The 23,757-nt window shown below is 40.5% G+C and overlaps 1 protein-coding gene across 1 annotated transcript; it reads right to left on the bottom strand.

The window, feature by feature from the left end:
- Window positions 1–8,231: 8,231 nt before the first annotated feature.
- LOC138854966 (uncharacterized) lies at window positions 8,232–23,721 on the bottom strand. Its single transcript, XM_070101250.1, has 2 exons — window positions 23,413–23,721; window positions 8,232–10,045 (listed from the first exon to the last, which is right to left on the bottom strand). Exons 1-2 carry the CDS (start codon window positions 23,704–23,706, stop codon window positions 9,284–9,286), a joined length of 1,056 nt encoding a protein of 351 aa, XP_069957351.1. The 5' UTR covers window positions 23,707–23,721; the 3' UTR covers window positions 8,232–9,283.
- Window positions 23,722–23,757: the final 36 nt, after the last annotated feature.

Below are 23,757 nucleotides of genomic sequence, written 5' to 3'. Positions count from 1 at the left end.
AAGAGGACTCCAATAGCAATAGTGAGGATAAATTACCAAAAACAACTGGTGGGAGCTCCATTGTTGGTGCTAGGGAGGATAGGAGTAAGACAGGGAAACATGCACCAACAGGGAATACAGTCACAGAAACCCAAGGCAAACGGAAACCAAGCCTGTGCACATACTATGCACTTGGTATCTGCTGGCATGGGAAATCTGGAAAAACAGATGGGACATGCAACTATGACCACCCTAGAAAATGTCATGCCCATATGACAACAGGAAAATGCAAACTCCCTTCCTGTAAGCTTTTTCACCCTGAAATGTGTACCTCTTCAGTACAGGAAAGACTGTGCTATAACTTAAATTGCCAGGCATACCATCTAAAGGGGACAAAAAGATACAAAACATCCAGGCCATGGGAAAACCTGGGTAGCCACAGCCACTCAAGAGGGAGAGGTTTTTTAGTGCCAGGAAGGAAAAAAAACTGGCAGGAAATGGCAGAAATCGTACACCAAATCCAGTCATTCCTGGAGTGGAACCACAGTCGATGGCCTCCACTCCAAACCAACAGATACAGATACTAATGCCGGAAAAAAAATCCCCCCCCAGTACCAACAATACCACCAGTCCGATAACATTCTTCTTTGCAAATATACAGGGTCTAAAGCCAGCAACAAACAACAAAATACCTTTCATCCGTGGACTGCTTGCAGAGGCAAAGGCAATGTTCGCGGCTTTCACTGAGACCCACATAAAGGATCACTTGGACAACGAAATATGGATCCCAGGTTACAACCTATACAGATGTGACAGAGTGAACAGGCAAAAGGGGGGGGTTGGCCTGTACATTGCAGAGTCACTTGTTTGCACAGAACTGCTTAATGCCTCAAATGACGTAGTGGAAGTTTTAGCAGTAAAGGTCGAGAACCAAAACCTAGTCATTGTGGTAGTCTACAAGCCTCCGGATGCAACATCCCAGCAATTCCAGGAACAGCTGTTAAAAATTGACCACTGTCTGGAAAATCTTCCAGCTCCTGCACCCAACATCTTGCTCCTGGGGGATTTCAACTTAAGGCACCTAAAATGGAGGAATATAGCAAATAATATTGTTGCAGTAATAACACCAGGAGGCATCTCTGATGAAAACTCACACTCACACGAGCTTTTAAATCTCTGCACAAAATTCAATTTAAACCAGCAAATAATAGAGCCTACTAGACTGGAGAATACACTAGACCTCATCTTCACTAACAATGATGATCTGATAAGAAATGTCACCATATCAAAAACAATATACTCAGATCACAACATAATTGAGGTTCAGACATGTATGCGTGGAGCCCCAGACCGACATAATGAGACTAGTCACGAGGGAGCATTCACCAAATTCAACTTCAATAACAAAAACATAAAGTGGGACCAAGTAAACCAAGTCCTAACCGATATAAGCTGGGAAGATATACTAAGCAACACAGACCCAAACTTATGCCTAGAACAGATTAACTCGGTGGCACTCGATGTATGCACAAGGCTTATTCCTCTAAGAAAAAGGAGGAGTAGATGTAAAATAGAAAGAGACAGGCGCTCCCTTTACAGGCGACGGAAAAGAATAACAGAGCGGCTAAAAGAGGTCAATATATCTGAAATGCGCAGGGAGACACTGGTCAGAGAAATAGCAAGCATCGAACTTAAGCTAAAAGAATCCTTTAGGAGTCAGGAATCGCGGGAAGAACTAAAAGCCATAAATGAAATCGAAAGAAACCCAAAGTATTTCTTCTCCTATGCCAAATCAAAATCGAGAACAACGTCCAGTATTGGGCCCCTACTTAAACAAGATGGGTCCTACACAGATGACAACAAGGAAATGAGTGAGCTACTCAAGTCCCAATATGACTCAGTTTTTAGCAAGCCGCTAACCAGACTGAGAGTCGAAGATCAAAATGAATTTTTTATGAGAGAGCCACAAAATTTGATTAACACAAGCCTATCCGATGTTATCCTGACGCCAAATGACTTCGAACAGGCGATAAATGACATGCCCATGCACTCTGCCCCAGGGCCAGACTCATGGAACTCTGTGTTCATCAAGAACTGCAAGAAGCCCCTATCACGAGCCTTTTCCATCCTATGGAGAGGGAGCATGGACACGGGGGTCGTCCCTCAGTTACTAAAAACAACAGACATAGCCCCACTCCACAAAGGGGGCAGTAAAGCAACAGCAAAGAACTACAGACCAATAGCACTAACATCCCATATCATAAAAATCTTTGAAAGGGTCCTAAGAAGCAAGATCACCACCCATCTAGAAACCCATCAGTTACACAACCCAGGGCAACATGGGTTTAGAACAGGTCGCTCCTGTCTGTCTCAACTACTGGATCACTACGACAAGGTCCTAAATGCACTAGAAGACAAAAAGAATGCAGATGTAATATATACAGACTTTGCAAAAGCCTTCGACAAGTGTGACCATGGCGTAATAGCGCACAAAATGCGCGCTAAAGGAATAACAGGAAAAGTCGGTCGAAGGATCTATAATTTCCTCACTAACAGAACACAGAGAGTAGTCGTCAACAGAGTAAAGTCCGAGGCAGCTACGGTGAAAAGCTCTGTTCCACAAGGCACAGTACTAGCTCCCATCTTGTTCCTCATCCTCATATCCGACATAGACAAGGATGTCAGCCACAGCACCGTGTCTTCCTTTGCAGATGACACCCGAATCTGCATGACAGTGTCTTCCATTGCAGACACTGCAAGGCTCCAGGCGGACATCAACCAAATCTTTCAGTGGGCTGCAGAAAACAATATGAAGTTCAACGATGAGAAATTTCAATTACTCAGATATGGTAAACATGAGGAAATTAAATCTTCATCAGAGTACAAAACAAATTCTGGCCACAAAATAGAGCGAAACACCAACGTCAAAGACCTGGGAGTGATTATGTCGGAGGATCTCACCTTCAAGGACCATAACATTGTATCAATCGCATCTGCTAGAAAAATGACAGGATGGATAATGAGAACCTTCAAAACTAGGGAGGCCAAGCCCATGATGACACTCTTCAGGTCACTTGTTCTATCTAGGCTGGAATATTGCTGCACTCTAACAGCACCTTTCAAGGCAGGTGAAATTGCCGACCTAGAAAATGTACAGAGAACTTTCACGGCGCGCATAACGGAGATAAAACACCTCAATTACTGGGAGCGCTTGAGGTTTCTAAACCTGTATTCCCTGGAACGCAGGAGGGAGAGATACATGATTATATACACCTGGAAAATCCTAGAGGGACTAGTACCGAACTTGCACACGAAAATCACTCACTACGAAAGCAAAAGACTTGGCAGACGATGCACCATCCCCCCAATGAAAAGCAGGGGTGTCACTAGCACGTTAAGAGACCATACAATAAGTGTCAGGGGCCCGAGACTGTTCAACTGCCTCCCAGCACACATAAGGGGGATTACCAACAGACCCCTGGCAGTCTTCAAGCTGGCACTGGACAAGCACCTAAAGTCAGTTCCTGATCAGCCGGGCTGTGGCTCGTACGTTGGTTTGCGTGCAGCCAGCAGCAACAGCCTGGTTGATCAGGCGCTGATCCACCAGGAGGCCTGGTCACAGACCGGGCCGCGGGGGCGTTGACCCCCGAAACTCTCTCCAGGTAAACTCCAGGTAATATCTTTTTATTGTAACTGCTTTTACACAGTTAAGATACTTAACTATTTTTAACTCTTAAATATAAATTATAATTATCACAAGGACTCCAATAGAAATAAGTCACTATGTCATGAATTCCCTGCTATGTTTGTTAACTGCTCATTACTCTGTAATTTGTCTATGATTGTAATCATGTGATAACGTGTTTATCATTCATTACCTTTGAAACTTGTCATGATTTTGACCAGCTCTACCTGGAGCTCATTACCTTTGTAAATTCTCATGATTAATGTGTTTATGATTCATTACCTTTGCAATTATTCATGAGTGTGACCAGCTCTACCTGGAGCTCATTACCTTTGTAACTTGGTCATGATTATGACCAGATCTAGTTCATTACCATTGTAACTTGCTCAGCTATCAAAACTTTGGAGTCCAGTCCCTGGACCAATTATGTACCTCTGTAATATTTTGACTACCGCCCACAGGATGGGTATGGGGTGCATAATAAACATATTAAACTAACTAACTGTCTGACTTTTTTGGGTTATCCTAGGCTCATTACACATATCCTGCTATGTAGGATAATCAGTGTAACTGTGTATACCTGAATAAACTTACTAAGGGTCATACAGCACCTTGGGAGATGGGATATATTCAGATTCAAAGTCACTTTGATATTTTTGGGGGGGTTATCCTAGGTAACCAACACATTCTGCTATATAAGACAATTTATGTAACTATTTATGTATACCTGTACCTGAATAAACTTACTGGAGGAAAGCAAAATTGTTTAGATCAACGACCCCAATGGAAATAGTCATTTTGTTCATTTTTTTAGTTATCCTAGGTAATTTACACTATCATAATTGCACTTATGCATTTTTTTTTTTTCAACAAGTAGGCCGTCTCCCACCGAGGCAGGGTGACCCAAAAAAAAGAAAGAAAATCCCCAAAAAGAAAATACTTTCATCATCATTCAACACTTTCACCACACTCACACATTATCACTGTTTTTGCAGAGGTGCTCAGAATACAACAGTTTAGAAGCATATACGTATAAAGATATACAACATATCCCTCCAAACTGCCAATACCCCAAACCCCTCCTTTAAAGTGCAGGCATTGTACTTCCCATTTCCAGGACTCAAGTCCGACTATATGAAAATAACCGGTTTCCCTGAATCCCTTCACTAAATATTACCCTGCTCACACTCCAACAGATCGTCAGGTCCCAAGTACCATTCGTCTCCATTCACTCCTATCTAACACGCTCACGCACGCTTGCTGGAAGTAGGTAGTAGGTTGGTAGACAGCAACCACCCAGGGAGGTACTACCGTCCTGCCAAGTGAATGTAAAACGAAAGCCTGTAATTGTTTTACATGATGGTAGGATTGCTGGTGTCTTTTGTCTGTCTCATAAATATGCAAGATTACAGGCATGTCTTGCTACTTCTACTTACACTTAGGTCACACTACACATACATGTACAAGTTTATTTATACACACTCATCTGAGTTTTCTTTGATTTTATCTCAATAGTTCTTGGTCTTATTACTTTTCCTTTTTATATCCATGGGGAACTGGAATAAGAATTTTTCCTCCGTAAGCCATGCGTGTTGTAAAAGTCAACTAAAATGCCAGGAACAATGGGCTAGTAACCCCTTTTCCTGTAAAGATTACTAAAAAGAATAAGAACTTATGCATACCAGTACCTAAATAAACTTAAGAGCCTTGTGGGGGTGACTAAGATTATACATGTAGCTTAATAGCTCTGATATACATACTTTTTCAGACCAAAAGCTGGATTACACATTAATAGGGACATTTTTACTCTTCTAGTGTTTTATTGATTTTTTTACTAATGAGTTTTCCCAAAATATTTGTCAGCCAAACTTTTATTGTATTAATGTTGGTAGAATTATTGACAAAATGTTAGGTAAAAGGACACAAGTGCAACTAATGTGAAATTTTATTGCGGCAACATTTCGCTTTATCAAGCCTAACGACTTGATAAAGCTCCTGGAGAGCGAAACGTTGCCACAATAAAATGTCACATTAGTTGCATTTGTGTCCTTTTACCTAACAAACTTTTATTATTTTATTTAAAAATTTATTTACACAAGTCACTCTTGCTCACATCAAGGACCTCAATGGAAACAAGTCACTGACTTTTTTTGGGGTTATCCTAGGTAATTTACATTATGTATAATAATTATACTTGTGTACCTGTGCCTAATTATTATAATCAAAACTATGAAGTAAACCACCAGAGGCCTGTGCCTAAATAAACTTACATATACATAGTTCTCACATCTCTGTATTAGAATATAAAAGGCCCTGGTTGGCAAAATCTCTCATTAAAAATACACAGATGTTGTATGTGTATTTCCAACACAGCAACACCATGGAATCTTGGTACAGAAAATACAAGATGCTACAACTCGATTACTAAATCTCTGAAGCACTGTTATGGGCATGACCTACTTTCACTAGTGGACCCCACCCATATGTGACCAAGTCTACTACTGCTTCATCACTACTTCTTCCACTACCTCCAGTACTACATTAACCTCTCGCTTCCTGCAGGAATCCACTAGTGGGCCCCACCTACATATAATCACTTATACTAGTGCTGGCATGCAGCCAACAGTAACTGCCTGGTTGATCAGGCCCTGATCCACCACAAGGCCTCGTCATGGACTGGACTGCATGGGCATTCACCCTCGGAACACCCTCCAGGTATAAGGACTCCATTCCCATACCTCTATGTTAGATTGATTAACCTTACGGGTGAAACATCTCAATAAAGATACCTAGGTGTAGCACGTGTATATGTGTCTTATTCTCAGCCTATCTAGGATATGACCCACAACAGTTGACCAACACCAAGGTATCCATTTACTGTTAGATGAACAGAGGCAGTAGTTTTATGCAGACTGCCCATACAACTTGCCCAGCTCAGGATGTGACCCACGACAGTCCACTAAAACACACTTTTACTGCTAGGTGATTATTATATTTAGCAAAAGACTCGGCAGGAGATGCAACATTCCCCCGATGAAAAGCAGGGGTGCCACGAGTACACTGAGAGACAACACAATAAGTGTCCAGGGCCCAAGACTGTTCAATTGCCTCCCAGCATACATAAGGGGGATTACCGATAGACCCCTGGGTGTCTTCAAGAAGGCACTGGACAGGCACCTAAAGTCAGTACCTGACCAACCAGGCTGTGGTTCGTACGTCAGCTTGCGTGCGGCCAGCAGTAACAGCCTGGTTGATCAGACCCTCATCCACCATGAGGCCTGGTCTCAGATCGGGCAGCGGGGGCATTGATCCCCGAAACCCTCTCCAGGTAAACTCCAGGTAAACCCATATTATTACAATTTATTTATTTATTTATTTATTTAAAATCAAAACAAAGTGCTAAACCCAGAAGGGTTCCAAACCTATAGGAGCCATACAGCACTATTTCTTGGAGAGCAGATTTGCCCAAGTCTCACTGCCCAGGTTGTAAGCTGAAGGTGCTATACAGTATATACTACTGAGCCACAAGCCACCTCTATTTTCTTACAAGAAATTTCCAGCAGCATTGTTTTTGCATGGAATGTCTTCCAGCAGGACTTGAGTTACATATGTATATCTCTCAGTAGAAAAGAAAATATAATTTCTCAGTCATATGGATTCATCAAAACAATCCATCTTTATTTTTGTTATTATTATTATTAGGAGGAAACACTAAACCAGTGGAGATCATGCATAACTACATTCCTGGGGGGAAAAGTAAACACAGGGGAGGTCATACAGTGTTTGGGGTAATAGGAGGCATTCAGGTTCAATCCAAAGAAAGGCATCCCATTCCTTGGGAAGGAGTCATAATGTACCTGGGAAATGAAAAGCATTAAGGTTCAATCTAAAGGGAGGACTCTTCTAATTTCCCAGACCAAGAGCCCATCATCATCATCAAGAAACCTCCCTCAAGAAGCTTATTTTCACATTCATGGGGAAGCACTAAACTCACAGCAGCTTTACTGTGCCTGGGAATTTAGACAGGAAGGAAAATGTAAAAAGAATTGAAATCTGACACAATAGACCAGTTTCAGCTAAGAAATCACAGTAATCAGAGATGAACAGTCAGTGAGGACCTACAGGTGTCAATAAAAAAAAGGGAGGGGGGGGGAGATGAATATGAACCTTACTAGCCTGTGATAAGCAGGACAATCAGTCAAAAGATAACAAACTATCAATAAAACACAGCATGTCAAAGAAAGACGTAGGCATATCTTCATGAGATGTCCACGTGTGAGGCATAAGACTGGTGTACAGGTTTGTGAGAACCGTTTCTCACAGCTGACAGCTTTGGAAGGAAATTGACCAAAAACAGTTTCATTTAGATTTATAAACACAACTCGCCTGGATATATAAACACAACTCAAGTTAAGTTTATGAATTATATTTCTATATTAAGCATGCAAAACATTCCCAAATGAAAATATCAAAATTTTATTTTAATAATAGATAATTGCAACTACAATATTTTCATGAAAAAAAAAATCACAACTGTAAACAAAATATGTATTCTTTACAATAACACACAGAAATATTATGCAATAAAATGTACGTATAAGAAATGCCTGTAAATAATAAATTATACAAATTTAACTCAATATGATTCTTCCCATGTAATTGCAGACTAAGTCAGCACAGAATGCAACCTTAACTTAAACACCAAATGTATTCAGTACAGCAGCACAAAACTTTCATATGATGGTACACAGCTTTTTACAATTTGACACCTGAGAATCTATAACACTGGTACATTCATTTCAACAAAAAGTATGAACTTAAGCACAGGAAAAAAATTATAAAGTTCTATTAGAAAACTTGATCAAAACTTTGCAACATAATTACAATCATTCTCATTTTATAAAAATAAATGGCTTTACTATCTTCAAAACCTTCCAAACAAAATTACATTTTTATTAAGAAAATCATAGATTAAGATTCACGTATTTGACTTCATGTTCCTGAGCAACTTATGGTTTTCAAAAAATTTCATACAGGCTTTCATCCCTCACACTTAGGATATTTCAATAATGAAATGGCGATGAAAAGTTGTGACAAGATATTCCGAGGTATTGATGACAATCATTTCACTGGTTGATAAATCTGAGTTCATCTAGTGAAGCGTTTTCTCAATGGCCAATGGTTGATGCATTTGAGGTTTCTGCAGACAAATATTGAAGGATTACTCTCTCGGTCCAGTGGTGTGGGTAAGTCTCCCTAGTTAGCATCCCTGGTGAAGATGGGACACTTGGATCAGTGACTGGTAGTATGTGAGAGACCAAAGGATGAAAGAGGATCTTTGTGACTGGTGGCTGAGAAAGGTTTCTCTGCCTTGTAGTGGAAGAAGTATTTTTCTGGGCAATGACTGAAAGAAGGTCTCCGTGACAAGAAGCTGATGGAGAAGGATCTCTGGTCAGTGGTTGAAAGAGTAGATCTCCCTGGATCAGTGACTGGAGTAATCCCTCTCCAGTCAGGGTCATGAAATGTAGATCCAATTGGATCAGAGACTAGTCGATGACCCTCTTTGCTCAGCGACTAGTTGGATACCCTCTTTGGTTTAGTGACTGGTGGAGTAATCTCCTAGTTAGTGGTTGGTAGGGTAGGTCCCCTTGGGTCACTGACTGGTGGAGTCATCTCTTTCTGGCTAGTAGTGTGAAGAGTAGGTCCCCTTGGGTCATTGACTGGAGGAATACTCTCTTTCTGGTTAGAAGTGTGAAAAGTAAGTCCCTTTGGATCAGTGACTGGTGAAGTAATCTTTCTCTGGTCAATGGTGAGAAGGGTAGGTCCCCTTATAAAAGAGGCTGAAGAAGTCTTTCTCTGTTTAGTGGTTGGTAGTACAAGATCCCTCATACAAGAGGGTGAAGTCTTTCCCTGGTCTATGGGTAGAGCAGTAGTAAGGTCTCCCTGACCAGTGGTTAGTGAAGTAAGGTCTCCTTGACCTGTGGAGGATGAAGTAAGACCTATTTGGCCAGGGGATAGTGAAGCACTGTCACCTTGAAAAGTGGTTAATGAACTAAGGTTTATCTGGCTAGTAGTTGGTGAAGTTAGTCTTAGATCATTGGTTTGCAGAGTATGGTCAATCTGGCCAAGAGGAAGCTCTGAGTTGACTTGGAGGCTCTTGGACTGACATGTTTTGATTAATTCAACTGCTGGAATCAAGGCATCATCTGGTGGTTGAATATATTCAATTATCAGTGGAAATTCCTGTTTTTGGACCTCAGTCTCTGGCTTGGTCACTTCCATGATTTTATCACTAAAGCTAAGGCTGTCATGAACTTTCGACCAGAGCTTTTCATACATACCATCAAACTTTTCCAAGTTTGCCCTCCTCACTGCAAGAAACTGAAATATAAAAATAAATTTGCTAAAGATGCTAGATTTCTTCATTACATGAAAGATGAAATTGAAAGAGAGGTGCCAATGACTTAGAATTTTTTAAGAAATTGCATGACAAGAAATTAGTGAGGACAAGAAACCATGAGCATAGCTCTGCTTCTGCAAGTACAAATAGGTACTTACAAATACATGTGTGAGCAGGGTAATATTTAGTGAAAGGATTCAGGGAAACCGGTTATTTTATATAACCGGACTTGAGTCCTGGAAATGGAAAGCACAATGCCTGCACTCTAAAGGAGGGGTTTGGGATACTGGCAGTTTGGAGGGATATATTGTGTATTTTTATACATATATACTTCTAAGCTGTTGTATTCTGGGCACCTGTGCAAAAACAGTGATTATGTGTGAGTGAGGTGAAAGTGTTGAATGATGATGAAAGTATTTTCTTTTTGGGGATTTTCTTTCTCTTTGGGTCAACGTGCCTCGGTGGGAGACGGCTGACTTGTTGAAAAAAAAAAAAATTATTACAAAGAGGTACATGCAATTACACACAATTTTTTTTTAGCAACAAACCAACCGTATTCCACCATGGCAGGGTGACCTAAAAATAAAAACAAGTTTCTCTTTTTAAAATTAGTAATGTATACAGAAGGGGTTACTAGCCCCTTGCTCCAGGCCTCTTACGCTAATCATGGCTTACGGACGAAGAATTCTGTTCACTTACCCACGGATAATAATATCTTTATTTCTACAAGTACATGTGCAAGGTATACAGGTCTAGCTAATATCAATGACATACTATATAGGAAGCCACTTGTTATGCAGAGCATTCTGAGGAAATTAGATCAGTTTTGTCCCAGGATGTGACCCACACCAGCCGACTAACTCCCAGGTACCCATTATTACTGATGGGTGAACATGGACAACAGGTGTAAGGAAACACGCCCAGTGTTTCCACCCCTTTGCCGGGAATCAAACCCGGACCCTCACTGTGTGAGGGTCTGGGCTTATTTCCTCCTCTGGCCACCAGGCCAGAGGAAATAAACAAGAACTATTAAGAAAATAGAAAACACAGAGGGGTATGTATGCATGTGCATGTACATGCATGTGTAGTGTGACCTAAGTATAATTCAAATTCAAATTCAAAGTTTATTCTCTATAAGGATTACAATGCTGAGTTTACAGAATTTGGTTATTGTGTGGTTTACATGTAGTAGAGTACGAATTACAGAGGGTGCCACTAGAACACCTAGCATGGCCTACCAAATGCTTCTCAATTACTCAAACCCACACTATTTGCTGATGACACAACATACGTCTTCTCCCACCCGAGCCCAGTCACGCTAGCCAATACTGTAAATACCGAATTACAGAAAATATCTACCTGGATGAGTACTAACAAACTTACACTAAACATTGACAAAACCTACTTCATTCAGTTTGGTAACAGAGCTACAGATGTCCCTCTTAACATAATGATAAACGGATCACCTATCACAAAGCTAACAGAGGGAAAATTCTTAGGAATCCACCTTGATAATAGACTCAAATTTCATACACATATACAACAAATTTCTAAGAAAATTTCCAAGACTGTAGGCATACTATCGAAGATACGGTACTATGCTCCACAGTCAGCCCTCCTGGCCCTATATCACTCTCTTATTTACCCCTATCTCACCTATGGAATTTGTGCATGGGGCTCAACAACAAGTAACCATCTCAGACCACTAATTACCCAACAAAAGGCTGCAGTTAGAATGATAACAAATTCTCACTACAGGCAGCACACTCCACCAATATTCAATACACTCAACCTACTCACCATACAAAACATCCATACTTATTACTGCACCTATTACATACATAGAACACTCAACTCTGATATTAACCCTCCCCTCAAACATCTCCTTGCCAACCTCAACAGAACACATGACCATAACACAAGGCACAGATCACTCTTTGATATTCCTCGTGTCCATCTCACGCTATGCAAAAACTCAATGCACATAAAAGGCCCTAAAATCTGGAATTCATTACCTGTAAATATAAAAGAAACACTACCTGTTTATAAATTCAAGTCTCTTCTCAAAGATCACTTACTCACCCAAAACCAAATAAATACTGAATAACTGAACCTTATAAATTGTATATCTTAAATGTTTCTCACAATTATATCACATAAATGTTAAACCTAAAACCCAATCTAACTTTATTATTTTTTAAATTCACTACCTAACAGAATACTCCATTCTACTGAATTTACAACAATGCATGCAACCATATGACCTGTCTTTGTAATACTCACTTGTGCTTTATAGTAATCAGTTTACATTAATGTTTTTCACTGATTTCATCATTGCTTAGTTAATCTTAAGTTAATTTTAAGCCAGCCCGTAATGCTATGCATAGTATAAGTGGCTTTGGCATGCTGCTCTTATCTGTATTTTTTTTGTACCTCTGTAAGTGTGCTCAAATTATAAATAAATAAATAAATAAATAAATAAATAAATGGCTAGGCATTTCGGGCAGACTTAGATTAATTCTTAAATTTAAAATATTACAAATTATGAGGTAAGTTGGTATTATGGCTAAGTGACTAAATACTAGTTTGTGAGTTTAGCAATGTGAATGCTTTTGTTTTGGCACAATACATAGTTTCAGTATTGGAGTATCACAGGCCAACTTATGACTAGTTAGGAATCATTATTTTAAGATTGAGATTGATATTTCTGTTTATGGTCAAATGGGTGAGTGAGTGTAAGTGTGAACCACCAGGTGGTATTCGTGTAATTAGTTGACGGGGTATATCAGGGAGATAAGATGTTTTCTAATGGTAGTTTTAAAGGTGATGAATGTGTTTGCAGTTCTAGAGTTTTCAGGTAGGGTGTTCCAGATTTTAGGGCCTTTGACATACATTGAATTTTTGTAAAGGTTTAGTCGGACACGGGGAATGTCATAAAGATGTTTGTGTCTGGTGTTATGCCTGTGGGTTCTGTCAACTATCAAGAAAGCATTTTAGGTCAAGGTTAATATTGGAATTTAAGGTCCTGTAGATGTAGATTGCAGAGTAGTAAGTGTGGATGTACTGAACAGGGAGTAAGTTTAGATCTGTGAAGAGTGGAGGGGGTGTGTTGCCAGGGATGGGATTTAGTGATTATTCTTACTGCGGCTTTTTGTTGGGTTATTATTGGCTTTAGGTGTGTTGCTGCAGTTGATCCCCAAGCACAAATAGCATAGGTGAGGTATGGATAAATAAGTGAGTGGTATAGTGTTGAAAATAAGAAAAAGTTTTTGGAGTGAGATTAACAAGTTAAGAAAGCCTAGAGAACAAATGGATTTGTCAGTTAAAAATAGGAGAGGAGAGTTATTAAATGGAGAGTTAGAGGTATTGGGAAGATGGAAGGAATATTTTGAGGAATTGTTAAATGTTGATGAAGATAGGGAAGCTGTGATTTCGTGTATAGGGCAAGGAGGAATAACATCTTGTAGGAGTGAGGAAGAGCCAGTTGTGAGTGTGGGGGAAGTTCGTGAGGCAGTAGGTAAAATGAAAGGGGGTAAGGCAGCCGGGATTGATGGGATAAAGATAGAAATGTTAAAAGCAGGTGGGGATATAGTTTTGGAGTGGTTGGTGCAATTATTTAATAAATGTATGGAAGAGGGTAAGGTACCTAGGGATTGGCAGAGAGCATGCATAGTTCCTTTGTATAAAGGCAAAGGGGATAAAAGAGAGTGCAAAAATTATAGGGGGATAAGTCTGTTGAGTGTACCTGGTAAAGTGTATGGTAGAGTTATAATTGAAAGAATTAAGAGTAAGACGGAGAATAGGATAGCAGATGAACAAGGAGGCTTTAGGAAAGGTAGGGGGTGTGTGGACCAGGTGTTTACAGTGAAACATATAAGTGAACAGTATTTAGATAAGGCTAAAGAGGTCTTTGTGGCATTTATGGATTTGGAAAAGGCGTATGACAGGGTGGATAGGGGGGCAATGTGGCAGATGTTGCAAGTGTATGGTGTAGGAGGTAGGTTACTGAAAGCAGTGAAGAGTTTTTACGAGGATAGTGAGGCTCAAGTTAGAGTATGTAGGAAAGAGGGAAATTTTTTCCCAGTAAAAGTAGGCCTTAGACAAGGATGTGTGATGTCACCGTGGTTGTTTAATATATTTATAGATGGGGTTGTAAGAGAAGTAAATGCGAGGGTCTTGGCAAGAGGCGTGGAGTTAAAAGATAAAGAATCACACACAAAGTGGGAGTTGTCACAGCTGCTCTTTGCTGATGACACTGTGCTCTTGGGAGATTCTGAAGAGAAGTTGCAGAGATTGGTGGATGAATTTGGTAGGGTGTGCAAAAGAAGAAAATTAAAGGTGAATACAGGAAAGAGTAAGGTTATGAGGATAACAAAAAGATTAGGTGATGAAAGATTGAATATCAGATTGGAGGGAGAGAGTATGGAGGAGGTGAACGTATTCAGATATTTGGGAGTGGACGTGTCAGCGGATGGGTCTATGAAAGATGAGGTGAATCATAGAATTGATGAGGGAAAAAGAGTGAGTGGTGCACTTAGGAGTCTGTGGAGACAAAGAACTTTGTCCTTGGAGGCAAAGAGGGGAATGTATGAGAGTATAGTTTTACCAACGCTCTTATATGGGTGTGAAGCGTGGGTGATGAATGTTGCAGCGAGGAGAAGGCTGGAGGCAGTGGAGATGTCATGTCTGAGGGCAATGTGTGGTGTGAATATAATGCAGAGAATTCGTAGTTTGGAAGTTAGGAGGAGGTGCGGGATTACCAAAACTGTTGTCCAGAGGGCTGAGGAAGGGTTGTTGAGGTGGTTCGGACATGTAGAGAGAATGGAGCGAAACAGAATGACTTCAAGAGTGTATCAGTCTGTAGTGGAAGGAAGGCGGGGTAGGGGTCGGCCTAGGAAGGGTTGGAGGGAGGGGGTAAAGGAGGTTTTGTGTGCGAGGGGCTTGGACTTCCAGCAGGCATGCGTGAGCGTGTTTGATAGGAGTGAATGGAGACAAATGGTTTTTTAATACTTGACGTGCTGTTGGAGTGTGAGCAAAGTAACATTTATGAAGGGATTCAGGGAAACCGGCAGGCCGGACTTGAGTCCTGGAGATGGGAAGTACAGTGCCTGCACTCTGAAGGAGGGGTGTTAATGTTGCAGTTTAAAAACTGTAGTGTAAAGCACCCTTCTGGCAAGACAGTGATGGAGTGAATGATGGTGAAAGTTTTTCTTTTTCGGGCCACCCTGCCTTGGTGGGAATCGGCCGGTGTGATAATAAAAAAAAAAAAAAAAAAAAATAAAAAAAAAAATAAAAAAAAAAAAAATAAAAAAAAATGGTATAGTGTGAGAAGGGCATTTTGCGGCACGTAGTATCGTATCTTGGAGAGGATCCCAACCGTTTTGGATACTTTTTTGGTTATGTGTTGGATATGGGTGCTGAAATTCAGGTTGTTGTCGAGGTATAGGCCTAGGAATTTGCCCTCATTATGTCTGGCAATTAGAGTGTTGTCGATCTCAATGTTAATTTACGCAAGTCCTGCTCTGCTACTAAACATAATATAGTAGGTTTTGTCAGTGTTAAGCGTAAGCTTATTGGCTGTCATCCAAGTCGATATTTTGATCAGCTCCTCATTAACAATGGTGTTGAGGGTGGCAAGATTAGGGTGAGAGATGACATAAGTAGTGTCGTCAGCAAAGAGAATGGGGTTCAGGTGTTGGGATACGTTTGGAAGATCATTGATGTATATGAGGAAGAGCAGGGGACCAAGGACACTTCCCTGCGGAACTCCAGTATCAAGTGGCCGTGTTGTTGATGCTGTGTCTTTAATGGTGACATACTGATACCTATTAGTAAGGTAAGATTTGAGATATGCAAGCGCATGGCCTCTTATACCATAATGGTCATGTTTGTGGAGTAGGATGCCATGGTCTACTGTGTCAAAAGCTTTTCTTAGGTCAATAAGGAGAAGTAGCAAGATATACCTGGTATCCCATGTGTTTATAAGACAAAAAAGACATCAGCAATCCTACCATCATGTATAATAATTACAGGTTTCCATTTCACGTTCACTTGACAGGCTGGTAGTACCTCCCTGGGTGGCTGCTGTCTACCAACCTACTACCTAGGACATGTACAAATATCTACACATTTCAGGACCATAAAACTTTATCTATTTAGCTATTTCATACTGCAAATGTGTGACAGCTACCCCAGGTGAATATTTATTTAACATACCAGCTGTCTCCTAATGAGGTAGGGTGACCCAACAAAGAAGAAAACATTTTCATTGTCATTCATTCAATCAGCCTTGCCAGAAGGATGCTGATATCAGTTCAGATGACACTCCAAACTACAACATCCCCATCCCCAACAGGAATAATACTAGACACAAGTGTCTATGATATTCCCTGTGTCTGACTCAACCAGTGTAAAAAACTCAATGTGCATAAAATGACCAAAAATCTGTAACTCTTTACCTGATTATACACACTCCTTATCTGCCTATCACTTAAATACTTACCCTAATGTGATCCTGGCAATTTTTTATGTCTGAAACCCTGTCTTTCATCCAACATTGTCCCTGTTCTTGTTTCACCTTTCCTTAGACTCTCATTTATTACTAGATAGGCATATGCTTATTTTTTTCTTTTGTATCAATTCATCCTTGTAATTTTTATTGGAACTTTGTACTGAATTACTAAAATATATGATAAACTATGCATTCTTATTCTCGTGTATATTGCTATGATCTTATCTGCTACATATACATCTGAGTCATTCTCACTGAATTTATTTTAGTGTGAACATCATTAATGTCTTTACACAAATACTAAAAGACTATCTCGTCATTTTTATTAATTCAGCTTATTAGTTTCTCTCCTAATGTAAATTTTAATATTATTTTTATTTTGAATTAAATGAATAATTTTAATATTGTATAATCTAAGTGTTCTTTTTACCATGTTTCGTGATTTTTTATCTCCTTCATATACATTCGATCAATTTACACAATCTATTTTATTATTTTTTTATTAACACATCGGCCGATTCCCACCAAGGCAGGGTGGCTCAAAAAGGAAAAACTTTCATCATTCACTCCATCACTGTCTTGCCATAGGGGTGTTTTACACTACAGTTTATAAAACTGCAACATTAACACCCCTCCTTCAGAGTGAAGACACTATGTCTTTTGTATACCTGAAGTATACTTGGAAAGGGTTTCGGGGGTCAATGCCTCCTGCGGCCCGGTCTGTAACAGAGCCTCATGGTGGATCAGGACCTGATCAACTAGGCTGTTACCTCTGGCTGCATGCAAGCTGACGTATGAACTACAGCCCGGCTAGTCAGGTACTGACTTTAGGTGCCTGTCCAACACCTTCTTGAAGACAGCCAGGGGTCTATTGGTAATCCCCCTTATGTATGCTGGGAGACAGATGAACAGTCTTGGGCCCCTGACACTTACTGTGTTGTCTCTTAACATACTCTTGACACCCCTGCTTTTCATTGGGGGATGTTGCATCGCCTGCCAAGTCTTTTGCTTTCGTAGGGAATGATTTTCACATGCAAATCTGGGACTAGTCCCTCTAGGATTTTCCAAGTGTATATTATCAAATATTTAAAATAGGCCTTTTAGATATCAGGTACATCTTGCTTCTTCTACTCACACTTTGGTCACACTACACATGCATGTAAACATGTATACACACCCAACTTAGTTTCCTTCTTTTTTCTTAATAGTTCTTGTTTCTTGTTTATTTCCTTTTATCTCCATGGGGAAGTGGAAAAGAATCCTTCCTCCATCAGCGGTGTGTGCCATAAGAGACAAATAAAATACTGGGTGTTAGTCGACTGGTGTGGGTCGCATCCTGGGGGACAAGATTAAGGACCCCAATGGAAATAAGTTAGACAGTCCTCGATGACGCACTGACTTTCTTGGGTTATCCTGGGTGGCTAACCCTCCGGGGTTAAAAATCCGAACGAAATCTTATCTTATCTTCTCCTGTATACATTACTAAATATAACCGAAGAAAAACTTTATGAAAGTGTTTCTTCTCTTTCAGGTCACCCATTCTCAGTGAGAGATAGCTGGTGTGTTAAATAATAATAATAATAATAATAATAATAATAATAATAATAATAATGAGGAATAATAATAATAATAATTTCTACAAGTACATGATACAATTGATATTGACCTAGTTAACATCAATGGTACATATTACAGAAAGCCCCTGATTATGCAGAGAATTTCAAGCAGCCTAAGACAATCTTCTTTCCCAGGATACAACTCACAATAGGTACCTACTTACTACTAGGTGAAGAGGAGCAGCAGGTGCAAGAAAACATACCCCACATTTCACCCGTGCAGGAGATCGATCCCAGACTCCTCAGTGTGTAAGCTGAGGGCAATACCAACTAAGCCATGGGTTTTAAATGTCACGGCAAGGAGGCTGGAGGCAGTGGAGATGTCATGCTTGGGAACAGACTGTGGCGTGAATTTAATGTGGAAAATTCGGAGTATGGAAAATAGGTGTAGGGTTATCAAAAGTATCATTCAAAGGGTAGAGATGGGGTTGTTAAGGTAGTTTGGACACTCAAAGATGCAGCAAAATCAGATAACTAGATAACTGAGATGGAGCAAAGGAAGGCTAGGGGTGGTCCCAGGAACGGTTGAAGGGAAGGGGTAAGAGAAATTTTGAGTGCTCTAGGTCTGGGCATCAAGAGGCTTGTGAGAGCATGTTAGACAGAAGTGAATGGAGGAAAATGTTTTTCATGAGTCGGCATGTTGTTGGAGTGTGAGCAAGGTAACATTTACGAAGGGATTCAGGGGAAATTGGATAGCCAGACTTGAGTCTTGGAGGTGCGAAGTACAGTGCCTACACCTTGGAGGAGGGGTAGGGATATGTAGTTTGGAGGATCATCCTAAACTGACATTAGTACCCTTCTAGTAAGACAATGATTGAGTGACAAAGTGTCTTCTTTGTCACATCACCCATCCTGCATCTGCTAGAAAAATGATAAGATGGATAATGAGAACCTTCAAAACTAGGGACCCCAAGCCCATGATGATTCTCTTCAAATCATTTGTTTTCCCAAGGCTGGAATACTGCTGTACGTTAACTGCCCCCTTCAAGGCAGGCAAAATTGCTGACTTGGAGAGTGTACAAAGAATTTTCACAGCACACGTAAGTATGATAAAGCACCTAAATTACTGGGAACGGTTGAAGCCCCTTGATTTGTATTCCCTGGAATGCAGGCAAGAGAGGTGCATGATAATATACACTTGGAAATTCCTAGAGGGATTAGTACCAACCTTGCACACGAAAATCACTCCCTATGAAAGCAAGACTTGGCAGGAGATGCAACATTTCCCCAATGAAAAGCAGGGGTGGCACAAGTACACAGAGACAACACAATAAGTATCAGGGGCCCAAGACTATTCAACTGCCTCCCAGCATACATAAGGGGGATTACCAATAGACCCCTGGCTGTCTTCAAGAAGGCACTGGACAGGCACCTAAAGTCAGTACCTGACGAGCCGGGTTGTGGTTCATACGTCAGTTTGCGTGTGGCCAGTAGTAACAACCTGGTTGATCAGACCCTGATCCACCACGAGACCTAGTCTCAGACTTGGGCATTGACCCCTGAAACTCTCTCCAGGTATACCCTACCTCAGTGGGTAATAATTCCTGCAGTTACTGCTTAAATAAAATTTTACTCGGTTTATTCAGCAGTGCAACTGACTTTATTAGCCTATATCAATGATTCTGTTTATTCAACATGATAGATGTGCACTAGAATAGTGTGAATGTATGGCAGAGGAGTGTGGATATATTTAAAGAAATATGGGAACCTGCTGGAGCAGTGTGGGGGACCATTTTTTCTTTGCTTTCTCTTGTTCACTTTTCTGCCTTCTCTCTCTTATGATTAATGTGAGAGTGAAGGGGAGAAAAGAGGTATGCATTGGGTACTGGTTATACACACAAGTCCTTCTCTATCATCTATCCATCTGCCACCAACCCCCAACCCCCCCATCACCTGCATGAACCAATATTTGCTATACAAATATACATAATAATAATACAGTATATTAATATCTTTATTTACTACAAGTATATGTACATGGTATACAGGCCTAGCTGACATCAATGACATACTACCATATAGAAAGCTGCTTGTTATGCTGCGGATTTCGGGCAAATTAGGTCAGTTTTGTCCCAGGATGCGACCCACACCAATCAACCTACACCCAGGTACCCACTTTATACTGATGGAGTACACTAGTTTGTTTGAGATTTGTGTGTTGCAAACTCAGTAAATTTTTAATGAAATTCTGGCTCATGAACTTACTCTTTCTTCTCTTAACACACTGACTGTATCCTACTGAGTCGGGGTGGCCCAAAAGAAAAAAGTTTCTCCTTTTACATTTAGTAATATACACAGGAGAAGGGGTTACTATCCCCCTGCTCCTGGCAGTTTAGTCGCTTCTTACAACACGCATGGCTTACAGAGGAAGAATTCTGTTCCACTTTCCCATGGATTTTTTTTTTTTTTCAACAAGTCGGCCGTCTCCCACCAAGGCAGGGTGACCCAAAAAAGAAAGAAAATCCCCAAAAAGAAAATACTTTCATCATCATTCAACACTTTCACCACACTCACACATTATCACTGTTTTTGCAGAGGTGCTCAGAATACAACAGTTTAGAAGCATACACATATAAAGATACACAACATATCCCTCCAAACTGCCAATATCCCAAACCCCTCCTGTGCAGGCATTGTATTTCCCATTTCCAGGACTCAAGTCCGACTATATGAAAACAACCGGTTTCCCTGAATCCCTTCACTAAATATTACCCTGCTTACACTCCAACAGATCGTCAGGTCCCAAGTACCATTCGTCTCCATTCACTCCTATCTAACACGCTCACGCACGCTTGCTGGAAGTCCAAGCCCCTTACCCACAAAACCTCCTTTACCCCCTCTCTCCAACCCTTTCGAGGATGACCCCTACCCCACCTTCCTTCCCCTATAGATTTATATGCTTTCCATGTCATTCTACTTTGATCCATTCTCTCTAAATGACCAAACCACCTCAACAACCCCTCTTCTGCCCTCTGACTAATACTTTTATTAACTCCACACCTTTTCCTAATTTCCACACTCCGAATTTCCTGCATAATATTTACACCACACATTGCCCTTAAACATGACATCTCCACTGCCTCCAACCATCTCCTCGCTGCTACATTTACCACCAAAGCTTCACACCCATATAAGAGTGTTGGTACTACTATACTTTCATACATTCCCTTCTTTGCCTCCATAGATAACGTTTTTTGACTCCACATATACCTCAACGCACCACTCACCTTTTTCCCCCTCATCAATTCTATGATTAACCTCATCCTTCATAAATCCATCAGCCGACACGTCAACTCCCAAGTATCTGAAAACATTCACTTCTTCCATACTTCTCCTCCCCAATTTGATATCCAATTTTTCTTTATCTAAATCATTTGATACCCTCATCACCTTACTCTTTTCTATGTTCACTTTCAACTTTCTACCTTTACACACATTCCCAAACTCATCCACTAACCTTCACAATTTTTCTTTAGAATCTCCCATAAGCACAGTATCATCAGCAAAAAGTAACTGTGTCAATTCCCATTTTGAATTTGATTCCCCAAAATTTAATCCCACCCCTCTCCCGAACACCCTAGCATTTACTTCCTTTACAACCCCATCTATAAATATATTAAACAACCATGGTGACATTACACATCCCTGTCTAAGACCTACTTTTACCGGGAAGTAGTCTCCCTCTCTTCTACACACCCTAATCTGAGCCTCACTATCCTCGTAAAAACTCTTTACAGCATTTAATAACTTACCACCTAATCCATATACTTGCAACATCTGCCACATGGAAATAAGTCACTCTGTCTGACTTTTTTGGGTTATCCTAGGTTCTCTACACATATGCTGCTATGTATGATAATTCTATGTAACTGTATTTGTGTATACCTGAATAAACTTACTTACTTACTTACTTACTCTATCCCCTCTATCATATGCCTTTTCTAAATCCATAAATGCAATAAATGGATAAATAAATGGATATAAGAGGAAATAACAAGAACAATAACTAGTAAGAAAACAGAAGAAAACCCAGAGGTAGGTAGGTAGGTAGGTAGGTAGAGGTAGGTAGGTAGGTAGGTAGGTAGGTAGAGGTAGGTAGGTAGGTAGGTAGGTAGAGGTAGGTAGGTAGAGGTAGGTAGAGGTAGGTAGGTAGAGGTAGGTAGGTAGGTAGGTAGAGGTAGGTAGGTAGGTAGGTAGGTAGGTGTGTGTGTGTGTGTGTGTGTGTGTGTGTGTGTGTGTGTGTGTGTGTGTGTGTGTGTGTGTGTGTGTGTGTGTGTGTGTGTGTGTGTGTGTGTGTGTGTGTGTGTGTGTGTGTGTGTGTGTGTGTGTGTGTGTGTGTGTGTGTGTGTGTGTGTGTGTGTGTGTGTGTGTGTGTGTGTGTGTGTGTGTGTGTGTGTGTGTGTGTGTGTGTGTGTGTGTGTGTGTGTGTGTGTGTGTGTGTGTGTGTGTGTGTGTGTGTGTGTGTGTGTGTGTGTGTGTGTGTGTGTGTGTGTGTGTGTGTGTGTGTGTGTGTGTGTGTGTGTGTGTGTGTGTGTGTGTGTGTGTGTGTGTGTGTGTGTGTGTGTGTGTGTGTCTTTCTTCTTCTTTCAACACACCGGCCATATCCCACCAAGGCAGGGTGGCCCAAAAAGAAAAACGAAAGTTTCTCTTTTAAATTTAGTAATTTATATGGGAGAAGGGGTTACTAGCCCCTTGCTCCCGGCATTTTAATCGCCTCTTACAACACGCATGGCTTACAGAGGAAAAATTCTGTTCCACTTCCCCATGGAGATAAGAGGAAATAAACAAGAACAAGAACTAGAAAGAAAATAGAAGAATACCCAGAGGGGTGTGTATATATATGCTTGTACACGTATGTGTAGTGTGACCTAAGTCCAAGTAGAAGTAGCAAGACATACCTGTAATCTTGCGTATTTATGAGACAGACAAAAGACATAAGCAATCCTACCATCATGTAAAACAATTACAGGCTTTCGTTTTACACTCACTTGGCAGGATGGTAGTACCTCCCTGGGTGGTTGCTCTCTAACAACCTACTACCTAGGATGAACTTACTCCTTTCCCTCCAAAAAAAATCACAAATAATTAAATGAAGCTATTCATGAAATGCAACTAAGTAAAAAATATTTTACAATGAAATCTAGTGAATTACAAACAGGGAGATTTACTGATACAATCCATGAATAGTGAGAATTTCTATACTGTACCAATACATGCTCACTTTTTTCCTTCTAGCATTGAGCTTTTCTTTGCTTTTCATTTCCTTCTCCTTGGACTTTTTTGCCTGCTGCAAAGACTTTTCTTTATCTTCTTCCAGCTGCTTGATGCTACTGTTCACAGCTTCCAGCTTTTCAAGTAGGTCAGCCTTCTGTTGGTGAACAAGCTGAATATGACTAGCATCCTGCCTTATCTTCAAAGCATCCAGGTCCAGTTTCTCCAGGAACTTATCATATTCAATAAGGGACCTATGAGGAAACTCAAGAAGTGAGTATGTTGCAAATATATGTATGTACATGTATATGCAAGCACATGAATGTCTATGTATGCATTTTTTTTATTATTATTA

The sequence above is a fragment of the Cherax quadricarinatus genome, chromosome 76, assembly GCF_038502225.1.
Source record: "Cherax quadricarinatus isolate ZL_2023a chromosome 76, ASM3850222v1, whole genome shotgun sequence".
NCBI lineage: Eukaryota > Metazoa > Arthropoda > Malacostraca > Decapoda > Parastacidae > Cherax > Cherax quadricarinatus.
Note: the sequence above shows the minus strand (reverse complement) of the source record. Positions and strands in the feature narration are given on the sequence as shown.

What these genes read in the sequence shown, in the direction of transcription:
- LOC138854966 (XM_070101250.1), bottom strand. Translation starts at nt 23,706, where the DNA reads ATGTACATACATATATTTGCAACATACTCACTTCTTGAGTTTCCTCAT. An exon ending in TCAATGCTAGAAGGAAAAAA is followed by an intron (nt 10,046 to 23,412) that starts GTGAGCATGTAT and finishes TTTATATTTCAG; the next exon opens with TTTCTTGCAGTGAGGAGGGC.